Source organism: Phyllostomus discolor, chromosome 1 (assembly GCF_004126475.2).
Source record: "Phyllostomus discolor isolate MPI-MPIP mPhyDis1 chromosome 1, mPhyDis1.pri.v3, whole genome shotgun sequence".
In the NCBI taxonomy this organism is placed as follows: Eukaryota; Metazoa; Chordata; class Mammalia; order Chiroptera; family Phyllostomidae; genus Phyllostomus; species Phyllostomus discolor.
The window spans coordinates 177918289-177937534 of record NC_040903.2 but is presented as its reverse complement, the minus strand read 5'-3'; the positions used below and the strand labels follow the sequence as shown (position 1 = coordinate 177937534).

Genomic DNA, 19246 nt, shown 5'->3' with positions numbered 1-19246 from the left:
AAACACCCACCATTATTGAGCTCATTCTATGGGTCAAGCTCAGTGCTAGGTACTAGGAATAAGGCAGCGGCCGGAGCCATGCTCTTGCTCTCAAGGAGGTTGCACCCTTTGGGGAGGCAGGGTTGTGCACATGGAAACCAACATGGGGGCAAGTCCATTTCTGTTGGGGAGAAAGGCTAAGCAAACACAGAAAGCAAGGTACTGTGATAACGGGCACCCAGGAGGCTGCCTTCGCTGGGTGGCCCAAGGGGCCTCACCGAGGAACTGACCATTGGAGTTGATGGTTGAATGAGGAGAAGCCATGAAAAGTCAGGAAACAGAGTCCCAGAAGAGGGAGCGGCAGTGCGAAGTCCCAAGGTGGAGCTTGGCTGTTCGAAAGTCCTCAGTGTCGAGCCCAGTGAGTGATGGGGAGAGGCTAGGAAGGAGCGCCAGGCCAGGGGGAGGCAGGGCTGGCTTGCTGGGAGCTGCCAGCTCGCTGGTGAGGAGTTTGGATTCTGTTTTTGGGCAATGGAAAGACATTGGAAAGTTTTAAGCATCTGATTTTTTATTCTAAAAGTGTCTCTGCTGGCTATGTGAACAGGATTACAGCGAGACAGGAGTGAAATCCCATCAGTGAATAGAGATGCAACACACCGCTCCCCCAAATCCTCCTCCTCCTCAAACCTTCAAATACCCTGGGAAAAGGCTCTGCTTTCAGGCCCAGGAGGGGACCCAGGTGTTTAGAAGACCCTTGTTTGATCATCCAGACCCCCATCTCAGCCAGCAGCCCTTCTGCGTTTGATCCCTTGTCACCCCTCACCCTGCACAGCCAGCCCACTTGCTCTGCTTGTATCCTTACTGCAGCCACATCTCACCACCTCACCTCCGTCCTGGCCATCCTGCCTCTCACCAGAGCCCCTGCAATGCTCACCCCACTCCTACTCCCACCCCTGCAAGCCCCTGTCCACACAGCCGGAGGAGTCACTGAGGTGCAGAGAATGAGTTGCCGCACCTCCCACAGCTGGTGAGCCGCGGGTCGGTCACCCTTCCCATGCGGTGTGGAACTGAAGACTGGGGAGCCACTCAATGGTGAAAGCTCAGCTTGGGTTTTCCTTGGGAGCAAAATAAAACTACCTTCCTTAAAGTTTATGAAGCAATTGGTTTCTTAAGATAGGATATTTCCCCCCCTAAAATGCGTTTTCATTAGGTAAACACCCAGCTTTAAACACGGTGACTGAGCGGCACGCAGGCGGGCCTTCGGTGGTTGTCTCGGTCACTTCCTTCCGCACCGTCGGGGGAGCTCAGACGTGATGAGACGCAGCTGGACTGATAACCAAAGAGAAACAGAAACCGAGAGAGAAGTGCCCCCGGCCCCCCCTTTTATGCCAAGCTTAGGGCCAGAGGAGACAGGACAAAGCCCTGCTCCTGTCCACTCCAGGCAGCACCCTCTCTGGGGCTCCTTTCTCTCCTCCCGCACAGGACGGGAAGGCAGCGCATCACGTCCAGAGACCCTCCGTTCGGTTCGGCTCTGCCGTGGGTGCACTGGCTCTGGACCCGCCCCCAGGCCTCCGATCCCCCATTACAAGGAGACGCCCATGCCTCTGGTCCCCTAAGACCATGCTGAGGAAAAACAAAAATAATGGAAGGACTCTAGAATCTCATTCATTCAAACTCTAATTTGGAATTGGTAATATTTTAAACATATTTTGTTTTCATAGCCAAGAATGAAAACTGTGTGCCTCCAGATCTGTTACTTCACAGACTTACAGAGGGGCAGGGCCGGCTTACTCAGCACCGCAGCCCCAGCAGAAGGCAGAGTGCCTGGTAACTGCTTGCTGTGAATCCTTCCAGATGTTTTCTGTGCATTTACATATGTGTGTGTGTGTGTGTGCGCATTTGCACATACACAAGCACATGTGACTCTGTAATATATGTAGTTGTTCAAGTCTGCTAGGGAGACAGTAAACAGCAGGAGGAGGGCGCTGGAGAGGCTGCAGAGGGGCTGGGATGCTGGGTCATCCCAAACCCAATGTAAACAGATGGTGCAGAGACACTGAAGCAACGGCACACGTACCAAGGAGACTTGGTCGCTGGAAAACATCCTGTTTCCGGGCTCTCTTTATCATTTAGTGGAGCAACCACCAGTCTGAGCAGATCTGATAGAGAGAGTCCACAGATGAAGCGGACTCATCTTCTCGTCTGGCGAGTGTGGGAGAGCGCGGGGTGGAGATTTGCGTGCCCGGTGAAGCACACTCTGCGGGCCCCCTGGGGTGGAGGCAGGTGGTGGATGGTGGCTATTGACTGGGGTCGATGCTTTAGAACATGGCATCTGGGGGCAGACATACCTGGTTTCCAGACCTTGGCTTATCCAAAAACTGAAAGTTGTTTAACGTCTCCAAGCTTGTTTTTTCATCTGTAAAGTTCATGGGACATTTTCGGAATTAGAAAGAATGCATGTGGAGTCCTTTGGCAAGAGCTTCACTGCAGGCCCTCGGCCACTTTAGCTGTAATGACACCACTGCTCGGCCTTTGCTTGTGGAAAGGGAAGGCTCCCCAGTGCCCACCCAGTGCACACCAGAGAAGAGCCCTCCAGGCCGGGACTGGGGCAGGAGAGGGGTCTGCTCACCTCCTCTGTCTCGGTAGGTGGGCAGTACATGATTGGTAGAAAGGCAAGAATAAGAATTTAGTGAAAGGAATTGGGTGACCTGCAGCAAGTCACTTTAACAGTGTTTCCTTTTCCCACTTGCCTCCAGAGCTGGGCTTCGAGTCCTGGTGAGTTGTAAATGAGATTCAGTTTGGGGAACTCCTACCATGGTGCTGGTCCCTTCTCCCTGTTTCCTAACAAAGAAGCCCCAGCCCAGACCTCGGTTTGCTCTGCCCAGATGCTAAGAACTCTGAACATTTACTCATGCTTGTAAGAAGTTGCCCGGATGATATCTTGCAGTGGGTATCTGCAGATGAAGCTGGTGCCCCTCCAGGTTATCTGCAGGAGTTGAGAAGATGCACTGTTGTCCTGATTACCTTGCCATGTCATTGATGTGAGAATTAGTTTGGGGCCTCCTACTCTATATTCAGTTGAACTGCACATAGTTAATATCGCTGGTGTTAAAAAGACAGAGTAACAGGCATTAAATTAAAATCATGCACTTTCCCAAGACCTCCACCCCTACCTAGGGATTTACTTCCTTCTCTAGACCCAGAGATTAACCGTCTTTAATAGGTTTTCTGAACTGAAAGGGTTCAGCCATTTCTATCTCAGTGATTTCACTGGGTGCTGATGAGAACAGCACAAAACTCCAGGAAGGCACTGGCTCTTCTGGGTGGCGTCTGGATGCAGTGAGCTTGGGGCTGCCGAGTGATGCCGGATCTAAAGTGTTTACCATCAGCTCATGGCCAGCTCCAGTTTTCCCTCTCTCGGAGAGACACACACTTCATTTGTTTATTCATTAGTAATTATTTTAGACATGGAAATACATTCCCAATATACACATACAAGGGCTGTTCTACTTCCACTCCTCACGGGGCCTTTTCCTTCCCTTCTGTTGTCCACTTTGCTCCTGCTCCTTGATGGTTTGCTTTGCGGTCCTGTCATTTCACAAGATCCTTCTACTCCTGGAAAAGGATGAGCAAAATTACAGTGTTGCTGCTACTTAGCATTCAGGAGATGCAGCACACACACACACACACGAGTTACCAATCATGCCTACCAGATGGTGAATGTATCTCATTTCACCAGAAAGTGAGCAGCAGCAAACATTCAATTCCATCACCAATACAACGTTTAAATTCACATCCATTTTCAATTGGACATCCTTAATGAGTTGGCAAAATAAGAATCAATATTTTATCCCTATATTAATAGTTTGTAAGTTACAATAATGCAGACCTGAGATTTTAAAAAGTTGTCATGAAACAAATCTAACAGCTTGCTGTTTTGACATACTCTGTATCTCTATTTTTTCAATACCTCAGAGTTCTGTATTCAGAATGGGCTAATGGAAGTGGCATATGGTAGGAAGAATAAAAATCTAGCAGCTGATGTTGGTGTCTATATATATTTATACTTTAACACCACTGTGTAAGTTCAGAGGTTACCTTTTGTTAGTTTACAAAGAGAAGTTTAAGCTCCATCAGTTCTCCCTTACTGGACTGCACGATGAAGCAATCGAAGCCCGTGGGGTGGAGGAAGGTCCTGGTGCCACGATGGCAGAGCCAGGGAGCCCTGTCTCCTGAGTCCCGAGTCCAGAGTTCTGCCTACCGAATAGTCCCTCAATGTCTGAGTTTTTAACTGGTTATCAACAAACTGAGTGGCAATCCTGGCTAGTTTAGTTCCTGTGCGCTTGAGAGTGAAGAGTGATTGTTATGGGCTTAACTGTGTGCCCCCCAACCCAGGGTGAAGCCCGAACCCCTAGGACCTCAGACTGTGACTGTGTTTACAGAGAGGATTTTACAGAGGTAATTAAGGTAAAAATAAGGTCATATAAATGAGCCCTAATTCAATATGACTGATGTCCTTTCAAGAGATTAGGACAAAGACAACATCTGGAGGACACAGAAGAAGGTGGCCATCTGCAACCCAAGGAAAGAGGCCCTGGGAGAAACCAAACCTGCTGACACCTCGATGTGGGGCTTTTAGCCTCTGGAATTGTGAGAAAATAAATTTCTGTGGTTTAAGCCACCCACTCTGTTACTTTGTTACAGCAGCCCTAGCAAATACAGTGGTCCAGATTGGAGGAAAATGTAGCATTTACGTTATATTTTTCTCCATAATGGTGACACTGTTATTAATTAGTTTTAAGTAACAGAAATCAAGTCCAGCCAACCTAGCATACAGAGGAATTTATCCTAAGGATACTGCGGTGTCCAATGCAACCAGAGCAGAATGCTGTTGGCCTCAGAAATGCATTGGATCCAGGGTCTGGGGCACTGCCAGCATCCACTTTTCATCTGTTTCACTGTGACTCTTGTTCAGTTTTTTTTTTTTTTTCAATCTGTCCCAATTTTGGATTCCTGGGGAAAAGATCATTGGCCAGTTTGAGTCAGGGACTCACCTCTGGTTTAACAGTCACACCCAGAAGAGGCAGAGTCACAGGGCACACAGTGGCCGACGGAGCCCCATGGATACGAAGGAGGCATCCTCAGGAAAGAACTCACCAGGATGCAGAATAAGGCCTCTGTGGCGTGGAGGGTCTGTCCCCACTCAGGGGTGGTTGGGAGACAGATACGTGTTCAGTGTGCTATAGCAGAATGGCTAATGTAGTAAGCTTGGCTACACATGGCAAAATCACAGCAAGAGCAGCCTGAGACCTCATCCAGACCGCAACTGCTTGCCCCCTCATGGCTGTTTCCCAACTGAGGATGGCAGAGAAGGAAGAGAGGCCAAGAATGTGGACTATCAGCCTGTCAAAATGTGTACCCATCAGCTGGAAAAAGCTGATTGGTGATCAATTGGAATTCCATTATATAAATGCAGCCTGTTTATAACCCAAAAAATCATGTGCAATGAGACAATGTGAAGCCAGACTGGTCTACGATTTTATAGGCATTTGGGAGCCCAAGTCACTTATTACTCCCTGACAACAGGGGAAAAGATTAAATAATGCTTATTGTTCTGGAGAAGGGACCACTATAAAAAAAAAATAAAGGACCAACTTTCCAATTAGGCTAAATCAGATACAGTTACCAGCCTGAATTAGCTTGGAAGGGTGTGCTCACAGCTGGCAGGCAGCCTGGCTCTGCTCCTTATTTTACCCTCTCCTTCCACCTGGGCCCAGCCCCTGCCCCTGCCCAGGCTCGATCTCCTCCACAATGCCTTCTCCGACTGACCACACAGCTTGGCCTTTTCTTTTTCTGACATTGTTTGGTGGACACTGTGCACCCTCTGTAGACCAGACTTCCTGGTTAAGGCCCGTGTGGTATACCCCTCCCCATACTGTCTTAAAAGGTCTGACACACCTTTCAATAAACACTGTTGCCTGACTAGGTGCCACAGGCTGAACAGAAAATGATGGTTAGAAATCTGTTCGCTGGGATCAAACAATCTTAGAATAATTTGAGAAAAAAGAGAAATATCCAGGTATATTCCGTTTAAGATAAAAACTTTATTTTACAATTTTATAAAGCAGCTTTACATTAAGCACAAACAATCCATTTACTTTGTAGAGAAACAAAATACCTTTCCATCTGCAAAAAATCAACTTCTGCTGTATATAAAACTAACATGTGCACATTGTGCTTGAACTGCAAAGTCTGTACAGCTTTACAAAGGACTACCCTTCAGAAGGGCATCCAGTAAACACTTTATTGCATATTTAACACATGGTGTAGACCCCACATGTACAATGGAGGAAAACAAGAAGAGCGAGTTCAAGGAGGATGCAAATAGCAGCTTTCAGTGGAAGTTTGCACGCTGACAAAGAAGGAGGACCGCCATGTCTGCAGAGTTGTGCTTGTGTGTCATTTCTGTGTCTGCTCACACACACTGGCTGGTTTTGGGATGAAGCCTTTACGTACAGTAACTGCTAAAGGGTCAGACTTGACCTTTATCTGAGACTTTTGGCTAGTTTAAAAACTGAAGTGGCAATAGATTTAACTTAACATCAAAGCTAACTCAAGATAAGTGTAAAGTAATACCCATAATCTTGACACAGAGACAAATTTAAAGAAGCAAACTAAAACTTTAAAATGCCTTCCCATTCTCTGTAAGCTCTGAATAGTAAACATTTTACATGATGAAAAACCCTAGAAAACGCCAGAGGTTTTTAGGAACAAAAACGCAGCGGATGCTCGTGGGCAGTGTTCCTGCACGTACGCCCCGGACCACCTGCGTCAGAGTCACCTGAGTGCTTGTTAGAGACTCAGGTCACCACGGTTCACAGGCGGGTTTGCTGAGTACCTGGAATCTGTATTTCAGTAAGGTTCCAGGTGGTTCTGAGACATCCTAAAGTTTGAGAACCGTCAGTGTGTACTGACGGTGCTGCTACAGGTTCAATTCCTTCTCTTAGAAAATTCTGGGATCACAAGAAAAATCGAGTCGCTGCTGCAATGTGGAAGGCAGTGTGAAACCAACAGCAGTGAGACAGCAATGCCGTTTCTAGGTCAGAGCGCCTGCCCATTTTCGGTGGGGAAGGACAGACATGCTGTTAAGGCACTGATATTTGTCACAGAAGCAGTACCATACTGTTTTCACCGAGTCCCTTACTCTGAAATACCAGTATGCAAACTCAAGGCAGGAGCCAGACTATTCTAAAATAATAACAAATACAATGAAGTAAAAGCGTTCCAGACTGGAGAAAGTTTATTTTTGAGCACTGAAATTAAAAAGGAGGGTATCCAGATATTCTTGCTGAGACATCTAATGTGTAAGAACTACAAAGGCCAAAAGCTACGGGGAAACCTAATAACCAGCAACTATTTTATTGTGGGTAAAATAGAGTTGCGATGGGCATTTAATATAGGTCATAGACAAACTGCACTGTCTGTACGTGACCCCTGAGAATGTGGGGTCTCATACTCCCAATCGGTTAAGTTGCAGTACTGACTTAGTGTGCTGTCACGCACGGAAACAAAAGCCAGCAAAATCAGCCTCCCTTGGTTCTGACCTAAAGCTTGAAGCCCTACAGCAGACACTGTTGAGGATATCTGGGCTAAGAAACCTGTAGGTATGGCGGGTATAATGAGATATAAAAGCTAAATAAAGTCTGATTATACACGTACAACAAATGCAGTAGCTTCAATTCTACCCAATAGTTTAAATAATTTAAAATTAAAACTGCAAAGGAAAAACAATGATGCACTGAGCCAATGGCTTGAAAAGCTGATGACCAAGAATGATGTAAGGAGGAAAAACCTGCTGTGATTCTTGTATGTAATATCTGACCTCGTATTTTTCCTTAAGGGGGAAAAAGTCCTAAAAGGGTAGTGGTGGTGGACTTATCAAAATTACTAGCTCCTTCTCAAATTTAAGTTTATAATAAAATATCCCAAATAATGTCCCCTCAAATAGAAAAAACTCTTACGTGTAGTCTGAAATGAAATACAAAATTCTAGAGCGTGACAAAAGAAACCATCACAATGGGGGTGGGGAGGGATAGATCGATTATCAAATCTTTAGTGATTGTAGATCAAGTTTCATAAAACAGATGACATTTTTGTGATTTCTTGTGCAGTCAACATGTTTCATTTCAGTTGTGCTTACATCACGTAACTGTGAAGCCTGAACATTGACTGTGTTTTTAATTTACACATCAATAAAACCATAGATTCAAAATAGTCTCCATATATAACAAATTGAACAAATGCAACAAATGATCACTTGCCCCCAAGAGGTTAATCTATAGGAAAAAATATCATTTAAAAAAAGTTGCACACAGTCCACTCTTCAGGCTACAAGTATTTACTGTATTACAGCACATTATTTTTGAAAGTCTGCTTTCAACATAAACATAAATAATCACATTTTAAAAGCACCCCATACTAAGTTTTCAGGTAAGCGATAGACAGTTGGCCAGTTACAGCTACTTACCATTCATTTTCCCAAACCGAGAGGGCCCGGCTACCCGTGGAACTGTACCAGGTGTGAGCAAGGCAAGGCTAAACACCTTTGTTCGGCCCACTGACTAAACACTTTCCTGCTCTAAATGCCACCTACAATTTTAAGCACCCAACCCATGGAATGCGGATATCTCAGAAGATTGGTTTTAAGGATCATTTATCACTTTGATGTTGTCCACAAAAACCTAGTCTACGACCTTTTAACAGGTGCCTACGCTCTGCTGAGACAGGGCCCATGGTTTTTGTGTACAGCAGAGGTTGCAATAGGACTTTGGTTGTGAGCTCTAGTTGTGCTTTGCCCTACTGCCTTTCAGGTAGCTTTTCCATCTCTTGACAAATTCTTTGAAGATTGGAGACTCATCAATGGTGCTGAGGAGCTGCAGCTGATTGATGTGAGTGGTGTGGTAGTCCCAGCGGGCCAGATTGGGGGCGATGCCGAGCATGAAGTGCCGGAGGTCGTAGATGGTTCCTGAGCCAGTGTCGTACAAGGGGAGCATGGCTTTCAGGGACTCCATGCCGTGCTCATACAGGGACTTCGCTTCTTTCCCGAGTTTTTCTCCTGCAGTTTCTTTTAAGTCATAGAGCCCAATTAAAGAATACATAAAGCCATTTAAAACAAAAGAGCTAGGTGTGGTAGGATACTCTTCATACCAGTCATGTTTATTCATAAACACAGCTTTAACTCCATGCTGCTCTGATAGAAACTTGTAAGGGGCTGTTGCCCTTAAAGCTGAATTGAGGAATATATGGTCTTTTGTTAGTAGATAGGCCCTGACTAATGTAGAAATGGCTTGCCCTTGGGCCATGGCAGAGTACCACCCTGGCTCTAAAGACTTGAACCCTTCCCCTAACTTACGGGTTACCATAATTGGCCAGCCACCTTTCTCATCCTGGTTCCTCACCAGCCAATCACTGGCAGCGAAGAATGCGGCCATGTGGGCTGTTGTAGAGATGGTGATGTTATCAAGGAATCCTTTCCCTTTTGCAATCAACCGTACCACCTTCCTGGGCATTATTTTGGTTGGCTTGACAGCTTTTGTGTTGGAAAGACCCACTCCTTTCCTGAGGTCAGTGACCAGGTCCCTGGTAATCGTGCTCCATGAAGTTCTGGGCCCAATGCCATAGTATATATCTCTTTCTTTAAAAGCGATTAGCTGGGTATTTGAGACATAATGGACAGTGAAGAGCTGATTCTTTTCTGTAGTCTCCAATACCACGGACACACTCCCATTTGTCAAGAACTTGAGGTCGAATGAAATAATAAAGTCTTTTGTGTTCCCCAGTTGCAAAGATACGCCTTCACTGGTCTCTGTAGGGGATAAAATACAACAACAAAGACTGATTAGAATAAAACCTCTTTGTATTTAAAAGCAAACTGCAATTCATCCTTGACAAGCACTGACCATACTAAAGTAATACTTCAATATTTTGTGTCAGATCACCATTATTATTGTTGGTCTTATTATTATTTTTACTAAATTAACCACAAATGATGGGTGAGTCCATGATGGCTTGTGAGCATCAGGCTAAAGCTCTTACCTTTCGGCCCGTGCGGTTTACATTTGAAGGTTAAGAGCAAATGGCTAAGGTGCTGCTGATCAAACAGCATTTTATGGGCCCAGTGCTGGCCGACTGATGGTCTGTGACTATTCTAGTCCACTGCACTACAGCATGAAAAACAGAGCCAAAAGCTAGCTGAACCCAGATGGTCTGGCTCCACAATACATGCTCTCAATCACTATTTGATATTAAATACGATAGGTTTGTTTTCAGATATCTGCTGAAATTGTGAATAAAATTTCTGGTAATTAAGGAATAGGTTCATGTAGTCAACAAAGAGTGAGGGAAACTGAGGGAAATAGAAGCACAGGCTGTGGAGTTAAAAAGAAAAAAAAACCTGCCTGTATGAATTCTTACTCTACCATTTACTAGCTTTGAGATGTTCAATAAATACACCTCTTTGAGTATCCGTTTCTTCACATGTTAAGTAGAGATAATATTACTCTGCAAGGTCATTGTGAGAATTTAAAAAAAGATTGTGGCTTTGACCATAATAAAAAAATGATAGTGACTATTATTATTATTCTGAAGCCAGTGGCTTCAGAAGATGATAAAACAGTAGAAGCTGTTCAATCTGGCCAATTATCAAATAGAAAATTTCTCTTGAATGTGTGTAGTACAATAATAACTGACTTCCCAAAACATGACTTTCAGTTCACTGCTGTGCTAGATCTACCACGCAAAGGAATTAAGCACATTGAATCAGACAGCAGCAGCAGCAGCAGCAAGAAAAGTGACCAAAAAATGCCATACAAATTTTATAATATTAAAGACAAATATAAATATCTTGACCTTTATAGAGCTTAAATATTCCAAACACAGTCACATGTATTATCTCATTTGATCCTTACAATAATCTACTAGGGCTGGCAGAGCAGGAATTACCACTTCCATTTTAGGATGAAAATACAGAGGCTTTGCAAGGTTAAAAGGTTTGTCCAAAGCCAAACACTAATTACTGGTGGAGTAGGGACTAGAAACGAGGATTCCTGAACTCAAATTCAAAGATTGTAAAAAAGAAATGATATTGGAGGTGGCATTCTCATGAGAATAATCAGTGAAAGAGTTCTTTCTCTTAAATATAACCAGACAGTCAGATCTGCTTTGAGTAGTCCTTGAGGGAATCTTTAGTGTGTGACCAGGAGCGAAGACTAGAAATGTGAACTGATGATGGTGTGTACAGTGTGATTAGTTTGGAGAGTATTAGCATGCTGAGTTGATCGTTAACTCTCTTAACAGTGGACTTTATCAGTGTGGATATAATTGACCCGAGGCTCTTAATTACTTCACCTGATGGACAATTATGAAAATTGTATTAAGAATGAGAACATCTTGTCGTGGATGCTGTGGCTCAGTGGACTGAGTGCCCGCCTGTGAACCAAGTCGCCTGTTCAATTCCCAGTCAGGGCACATGCCTGGGTTGCAGAACAGGTCCCCAGTGGGGGCTGTGTGAGAGGCAACCACACAATGATGTTTCTCTCCCTTTCTTCCTCCCTTCCCCTCTCTAAAAGTAAATAAAATCTTTAAAAAGAAAAAGAAATTAAAAAAAAGAATGAGAACATCTTGACAGACATATATCAAATGATACTCTGGGTGATTTTTTAAAAGTTTTTTCAGAAGTATACTTGTACAGTTAAAATCCACTTAATCTGGAAAAAATGCCAACACAAAATCTCTCTCTTAACTAGCATTTTTCTGCATCACTAGTAAAATGGAACCTGATGCTCAGTACGTCCCTGAAACACTACAGGATTCTGTTGACTTTGAATCACTCAAGACTGAATTATATTCAGCAAAGGGTAATGCTTCATTAATCAGACAAGAGTATTAATTATGACATCCATTTTCACCAAAATGGTAACAATGACCCATCTTTGGAAGTTCAAATGGGATGAAGTTGAAGAAGTATCCATTTTTCTCCCAGAATTCCATTCTGATTTTCACTTTATATATACAAATCCAATGAAGTGATGTAGTTCAATCAATCACCTTATGTTTCAATATAACAGATTAGTTCAAACAACTCAGTAAGGAATGATGTCATAGAAGGTAACCTTTTAAAAAACTACTATTAATCTTCCTGAAACCTCACACCACCAGAGGGGATTATTGAGCTCCACAGGAGAAGTGACACAGAAGTCAAAATCCCCAATTTAAATCAATCTACCGACAATCATAACCTTCATGGCAATTTTATGAGATAGTTCTTTTAATTCACATTTTATAGATGTACAGAAAGGTTAAATAACCTGTCAACATCATTCAGAAAGATCTGAATGGTAGAAAATGCAATGTGACTACGGGCGGGGTGACCACAGTGCTTTAAAACTACTAAGAGAACATTTTGAGTTTCCTAACTGTTTGAAATCCATGACCTCTTCTCTCTCTGAGCAGTTATTCCCAGGAGTCACAAGTGTCTATTTCTAGTATATGTGTATAAACACTTCAGGCAACAAAGAATGATAAACACTTAAGAGTAGTCTTTAAATCAATGTTTTCACATAAAACAAACTGTTACGAGTCATTCAACAGGTGTACTACGAGAACGAGAAGAGGCCCTACTCAAACACTGGGGGACACTGGGACATGAGGGCCGGTGGAAGAGAAGCTCTCAAAAAGCCCGAGAAAGAATGGCTACAGAGAGAGGGAGAAGTGTGGCCATGGAAATGAAGAGAGTGCTTTGGGAAAGAAAAAGCTAATTTAATTTTTAAAAAAGATTTTATTTATTCAACTTTAGAGTGAGGGGAAGGGAGGGAGAAACAGAGGGAGAGAAACATCATTGTGAGAGAGAAACATCGATCAGTTAGTTGCCTCTCGCCCCAACCGGGGTCCCTGGCCCACAACCCAGGCATGTGCCCTGACCAGGAATTGAACTGGAGACCGTTTGCTTTGTGGGAGGATGCTCAACAAACTGAGCCGTGCTGGTCAGGGCAAAGACTAATTTAATTTAATAGAGTAGGACAGATATAAAGTTTCAGTTCATTCCATTTTAAAATTAAGAAGAGGGACAAAATATTATCTAATGAAGAAAACAATAAAAAAAACATGCTGTAGATCCATGTTATGATTCTTTCCTCTAGATGATTTTGTACCTTTTCAGGGGGTAAAAATCAAGGGCAAGTAAAAAAAAAATAAAAGGCCAAAAGCATTCAGGCCTTGGTTCTCTAGAGCCTCATTTCACTTAGGCCTATGCTTGTACGTACAAGTCCTGATTTCTTCTCAACAGTGATTCTCTGAATTTCTCCCCTACGAGGTCAATGTTTTCTAAAAAGCCTCATCTCCCATACCAATGCCTTAATAAAACAGACTCACCGCTGGGATTCCTTTCTCCTGCTCTAGGCAACAACACCCATGTAACTCCAACTCACTCTCCCTCCAACACTTGTATCAAATGCCACACCAAGTGTACCCAGGGTATCAAAACAAGCACTCCATCCCCAGCAAGCACACTCCCATCAACAGGGAGTTCCAAGTGCAGCTTGTGTCCTACTGGCAGAGTTACTGTCATGGACAGAGTTCCCTCCTCCACATGCTTGAGACCACCTTAGGAAGTAGTTGCATCTCCAGCTACTGGCTACAGAAAGAAGGGCTAAAGTGAGGGTCCCTCACTTTGTTGAGGGGACCTATCTTTTGTGTTACCCAGGGCATCCAAAAGTGCGCTGTGAAATCTATTGCTCTAAATAGGATACAGTTCAAAAGATTGTTCTAGAAAAATTCCCAGCACTTGAGGAGATCAATATGAGGGCTGTTGTTTTCCACTCGAATCCAGACATTAACTAGTGCAAAAATAAGTGCCTTTGGTGCACACCAAACCAAATATCCTTTTGCTTACTCTAATCACTTCCTGCTGCAACAACCTCTTAGGTATCACAAGCTAAATATTCTTAAATATTTCCACATACTTCTCACCCAGACAAACCTGCTGTTTTACAATAAGGAAAGATGTTCTATGCACAGAATGCCATAGAAGAAAAGGAGTTCTAGTCACAATAAAAACGAAAGGTCACTCATTATTTGCACTGCATTAAGCACTCATAAATCCATTACTTAAGGCCACTCAGAATGAGTAGATTTGTGTTGTGGCTTTCAAGGTCTGCGAATTACACAGTCATCAATAAGGACAAGGAGAGAATACAGAAGAAGTCTTATAACCTTCTCTTTATCTATTTACCGACTGCAAGGTTGGCGGGAGGGTGGAATGAGTTCTGTTCTTGACGACATTTCCCCATAGAGAATGTAAGCCTGAAGTGCTAACTAAAATTATTTCATTGTCCTTTTAAGTAATGGACTTATTAATGCTCATGGATATTGATTAGTAGAGAAAAATGCATTACATCCTAATTAATGAGACTGTCTTAGTAAAAGGGGAAATGTTGCATAAAGTTAATTTGATTTTATAAATGATTTTATTAATGAAATGGTTTTATATGAAGTTTGAGACAATCTAGTACATTAACAAAATTCAATATGGATGCACGCCTAGTTGGTAATGTTGTCTTATCCTGAAAAAAATTAAAAACTACTGGTAAAAATGGGCAAAGGGAAGGATGGCTCTTTCTATAAAGGAAAAGTTCTACCTTAATGCAAAGTAGTTTAAAAATTGAAGAATAAATAGTGCACTGAAATATTAAAATAAACAAAGAAACTTCATTCTTATGGGCTCTAGATCCCTGGAAGGAGATGCACACCATGCAGTAACCTGGGCCTAAATATTCAGGCTATGGCTTGGTTCTTCACACTGTCAACGTGCCTTTTATACCTTGAATTTTTAGCTGTTTCTTCACTAGGAATTTCTTTCACTTGAGTGACACCATTTGTTTCTTTACATGTGTAAAATAAGGGTCTGCTGATGTATTTAAAAAAAATTTTAAGAGAGACTCAAATGCCAAAAATCTCATAAAGTTAGCAGACACACGATACATCACTTACCTGGAGCAATGAACTGTTTAACATTGGTGAATCTAGACTTATCAGCCACACTAGCCATAAAGCAGCCCTTTGGCACGGTCCAGTCAGTGGGCTTGCTGGTTTTGTCCCTATCTTCTGCTGTTTCATATACCTCGATGTGAGGAGGTTTCTCAGTTAGATTCTTGCTGTAATGACTTAACCCATACTGTGCAATTTGGATTGGGTAGAAATAGCCTTGAGGTCCCCATTGTGTAGATAAAGGTACACCTATAAAATAGAGAAACAAAATAAATAACTATGTCCAGATATTCATAAATTTGTTCTGAACATCACTCTTCACAGTTTTACTTCTGGGGATATTATAAGGTTATCAGCAAAATTTGAGCTTCTTTATTATACTGTCTTCATATTTAACTAAAAATAGTACCAAAATATAAGATAGGAAAAATGAAATTAAGGGTCCATTCACTTTCATTCATTATTTGTTGAGAGACAGCAACGTGATGTTGTAGATTATCTTTTTTATTTTTTTATTTTTTTTATTTTTTAGAGAGGGAAGGGAGGGAGATAGAGAGAGAGAGAAATATCAATGTGCGGTTGCTGAGGGTTATGGCCTGCAACCCAGGAATGTACCCTGGCTGGGAATCGAACCTGGGACACTTTGGTTCCCAGCCCGCGCTCAATCCACTGAGCCACGCCAGCCAGGGCGTAGATTATCTTTTAAGGACTGACTTTTTATGTAACTTCTGCTCATGGTTACAGATGTCATGTTTCATAATCCTGCTTCATATTCTCAAGTTTTGCACAATTTAAATAAATGTAGATAATGTTACTATAGTTTTATTATAGAATAGCAATCCTAAAACCTTCTTAAACATTTATACTTAACAACCAAGTTAACTGCATATTCCTCTCTCTCCAATGTCAAGATGTGTTCTCATAAATGTATAATCTGATAGTTAAAGCATTTGCTTAAGAACCCAGTTATGATCAGGCAACTTAAAGTGTGAACAAGCCTGCAACTCTTTTTCATATCCTTCATGTCAAAATGTAATTCTTGAGAACAAGAAATATTTTTTTAAATGAATAAAAGTTATATGTTTAAACACAGATTCTTGAAATAATTCATTAATGGATTACCTCTTGTAAACTTCTAAGGAAAATCTTTTAAGTGTTTGGTGTCAGTATTTATTTTAGTAATTCCCTACATGGGAAATATAATTGTGCCACACTGCACAGATTATTGTATTGTTGCATCATGGTGTATGTGGTGAGTGATAAACCCCTATCTGTATGTAGTTCTAGTCCCAGTAGAAACTGGAAACCTATAAAACCGAATGTGTTATGATGTAGTTTCAACATAGTTTAAGAAATTAGGGGTCAAAGAGGCTAAGAAACCTAGGCTACAAATAAGCTTTTTAACTCCTGAATTCTTTTTTCCAAGGGGTGGTTTATTTTTCAAAATTCAAAATTTTATTATTTTCATTTATAGTAATAAAAGGAAGGCTTATGCAATCCCATTAAAGATGGGGGATAACTATTTACAATAATGTACAATTGGCCTAAGAACTCACAGACCCCGATCAATGGATTAGCTGGCCAGAAACATACTCTAGTATTCAAAATATTTTAGTATAGTGATAAAGCTTGCATCATGAATTAGTGTGGAAAAGAGGAGATTATTCAACACATGATAGGGAAAAAAGTCTAAAGTAAGACCCTAATCTTTTACCATTTACCAAAACATTAACCAGTTTAGCCAGATTAAAAAATTAAATGTAAAACCAAACCAAACCATAAAACTGTTAGTGAAAGTACAAAGGAATAGCTGATCATGGTGTGGCAAATGACTTTCTAAATACAGAAGGAAGAGGTTTAAAAACATCCCGAAATTTAGTAAATAGAAGTGAAAACTTCTAACATTAATAAATCATAAGTAAGTGAAAAGTCAAATTCACTGTGGCTTTCTGATCAATCCTAGGTTTGAAATACAAATTTCGAATTGTACTAATGCCCTCATAAGAAACACCAACTGCTCCAAGTTTGGAAAACAATCTGCAACAGACTATAGCAGTTCAGAATAAGTGGAGAGAAAATGGTATCTACTGTCTACTTCTGAGGACTTCAAATCTCCATCCAGAGATGATACCTGGCTAACCTGGCAACAAGATTATATTGGGATGTTGAAAGGTCTATTGAATAGTCTTTGCTCCTTTCCATCTCCTCTCATAGGATAATTATATATTTTAATTAAAATTTCTGGAGCTCCTGTGCGTTGGCCTTATCAGTGAAAATTTTAGATTCTGAGGCAGGTTAATGGAATAATCCTATTTGATCAGGTATAAATAATGCCATCCAGAATGTTGCCCTAGGTTCAGAATGAATTGTTTCTCCCTGCTAAGAGTGATGAAAGGTCTCTTAATAGTAAGCTATGTATGTACTTGCTATATAATGAACACCTACAGTTTCTTATTCCTCAACACAATCAGGATAGAAAAATGCAGTGGAGCAGAGATATACTAACCTTCAACCCCACTTATACACTTGACTCTGTCTCGGACTTCCACATTGTAGCCTTCAAAGGACATAAACACACCATCAGGGTGATAAGGAGCCCTCTGTGCATAGACTTTGGAATAGCTATGAGAGAATTCAAACCGATCATAGCCATCATACTGAACCACCTTTCCATAAACATCAAAATATTTCTCCACCCAAGTGAATGGGAGAAAGATTTCATTCCCCTCTCGTCTCCCTTTAATTGTGTGGTCGTCATTTATGAGACAGTCAATTTCTTCATACTTGAGCCCTAACACCTTGCTTCCCCCATTGCCATTGAAGCCCCCAGCAACAGGGGGTGCTTTCTGCTGCTCTGGAGGAAATGCGTCCTCTGAATGTTTGGCCAGGTGATTCACATAGTTGTTACTCTCAGAGGCTGCTGCTCTTTTTTCTGATCCATCCACTCTGAAGCTACTACTCAAGTGCCGTGGAAACTGGATCGTTTTGTCGCTGGAACACTTATTCCACAAAAGTACTGTGACCAAAGTGAAGAGTGCGCAGATGATAATCAAAGTCTTATAGTTGACCCGAGCTGCCAAGCAACGCATATTCAGACCATACCTGTGGAGTCAAGAAGAAAAAATCATGCAAAGATGTACTACGGACATTTCACAAGATTTTATTTTTTTTTAATGTTACATAACCACATTTGGGAAATTTTATTAATCACATGTAATTTAATCAGATTTAAAATTACTAACGCAAACTTTTCAGCAGAGACAAAGAAACGACAAGAGGTACTTTCCCTCTTATTGGTTGGCCAAAATGTTCATTTAGTTTTTTCTGTAAGATGGCTCTAGTAGCACTTAGTTCTCTTTAACTTCATTCAAAAACAATTTTGTTAGATTTTATTGTGACAGCTGTCATATCAGTGTTTATAAAAAAACATCAAAATTGGTGAATTTTTGTGCAGCCTTTTAATACTGAAGCTGGAAGAAAATATGTAACATTTTTGGCATGTTGTGCTTTATTATTTCAAGAGAGGTAAAAATACAACTGAAACACAAAGAAAAGATTTGTGCAGTGTATGGAGAAGGTGCTGTGACTGATCGCATGTGTCAAAAGTGGTTTGTGAAGTTTTGCGCTGGAGGTTTCTTGCTAGATGGTGCTCCAAGGTTGGGTAACCAGTTCAAGTTGACAGTGATCGAATCAAGACATTAATTGAGAACAACCAACGTTATACCATGTGGGAGATAGCAGACATACTCTAAATATCCAAATCGATAAAATTACTGGTGAAAATGAAAAATGCATTTTTCAGTTTATGGAAAAAAACTAAATGGACTTTTTGGTCAACCCAATAAAATGTTCAGTTGGCATGGCCCTCTAAAGCAGAGATCCCCAAATTTTCTGTTTGTGGCTCCATTTGTACCTTGGTAATTTTTTCATGAAGCCCATAGGCCCAAAGAAACATCTAATAGTTCCATTTATTAAGTAGTTGGGCCCAAACAACTTAATACATATTTTTATCTTAACGACTTAGTAGCTGTTAAAAAAACCCAGGTCCTGTTAAGGTAAACACTGACATCCAGGCTGCCAAATCCAACAGTGAATTTTCAGTGCTCATCCTACTGTCCAATTAGCAGTATAAAACAGTCAGTGACTCCCTGTTGACATACTTTCTTCCCATGGCTTCCGAGCCACCGTTCTGTCTTGGTTCCCCTTACACTCCACTGGCTGCTCCTCC

At 41.7% G+C, this 19246-nt stretch overlaps 1 protein-coding gene across 3 annotated transcripts in view; it reads right to left on the bottom strand.

The window, feature by feature from the left end:
• Positions 1 to 6060: 6060 nt before the first annotated feature.
• The window catches only part of GLCE (glucuronic acid epimerase), a 108571-nt gene continuing 95385 nt past the window's right edge, over positions 6061 to 19246 (bottom strand). For all 3 annotated transcript variants that reach the window (XM_028505590.2, XM_028505591.2, XM_036009672.1), the window contains 3 exons: positions 17525 to 18120; positions 15022 to 15267; positions 6061 to 9841 (listed from right to left, as the gene is read on the bottom strand). In XM_028505590.2, the coding sequence (XP_028361391.1) occupies positions 8817 to 9841; positions 15022 to 15267; positions 17525 to 18107 (1854 nt within the window). In that variant the 5' untranslated portion in view covers positions 18108 to 18120 and the 3' untranslated portion in view covers positions 6061 to 8816. The remainder of the gene's footprint in view (positions 9842 to 15021; positions 15268 to 17524; positions 18121 to 19246) is intronic.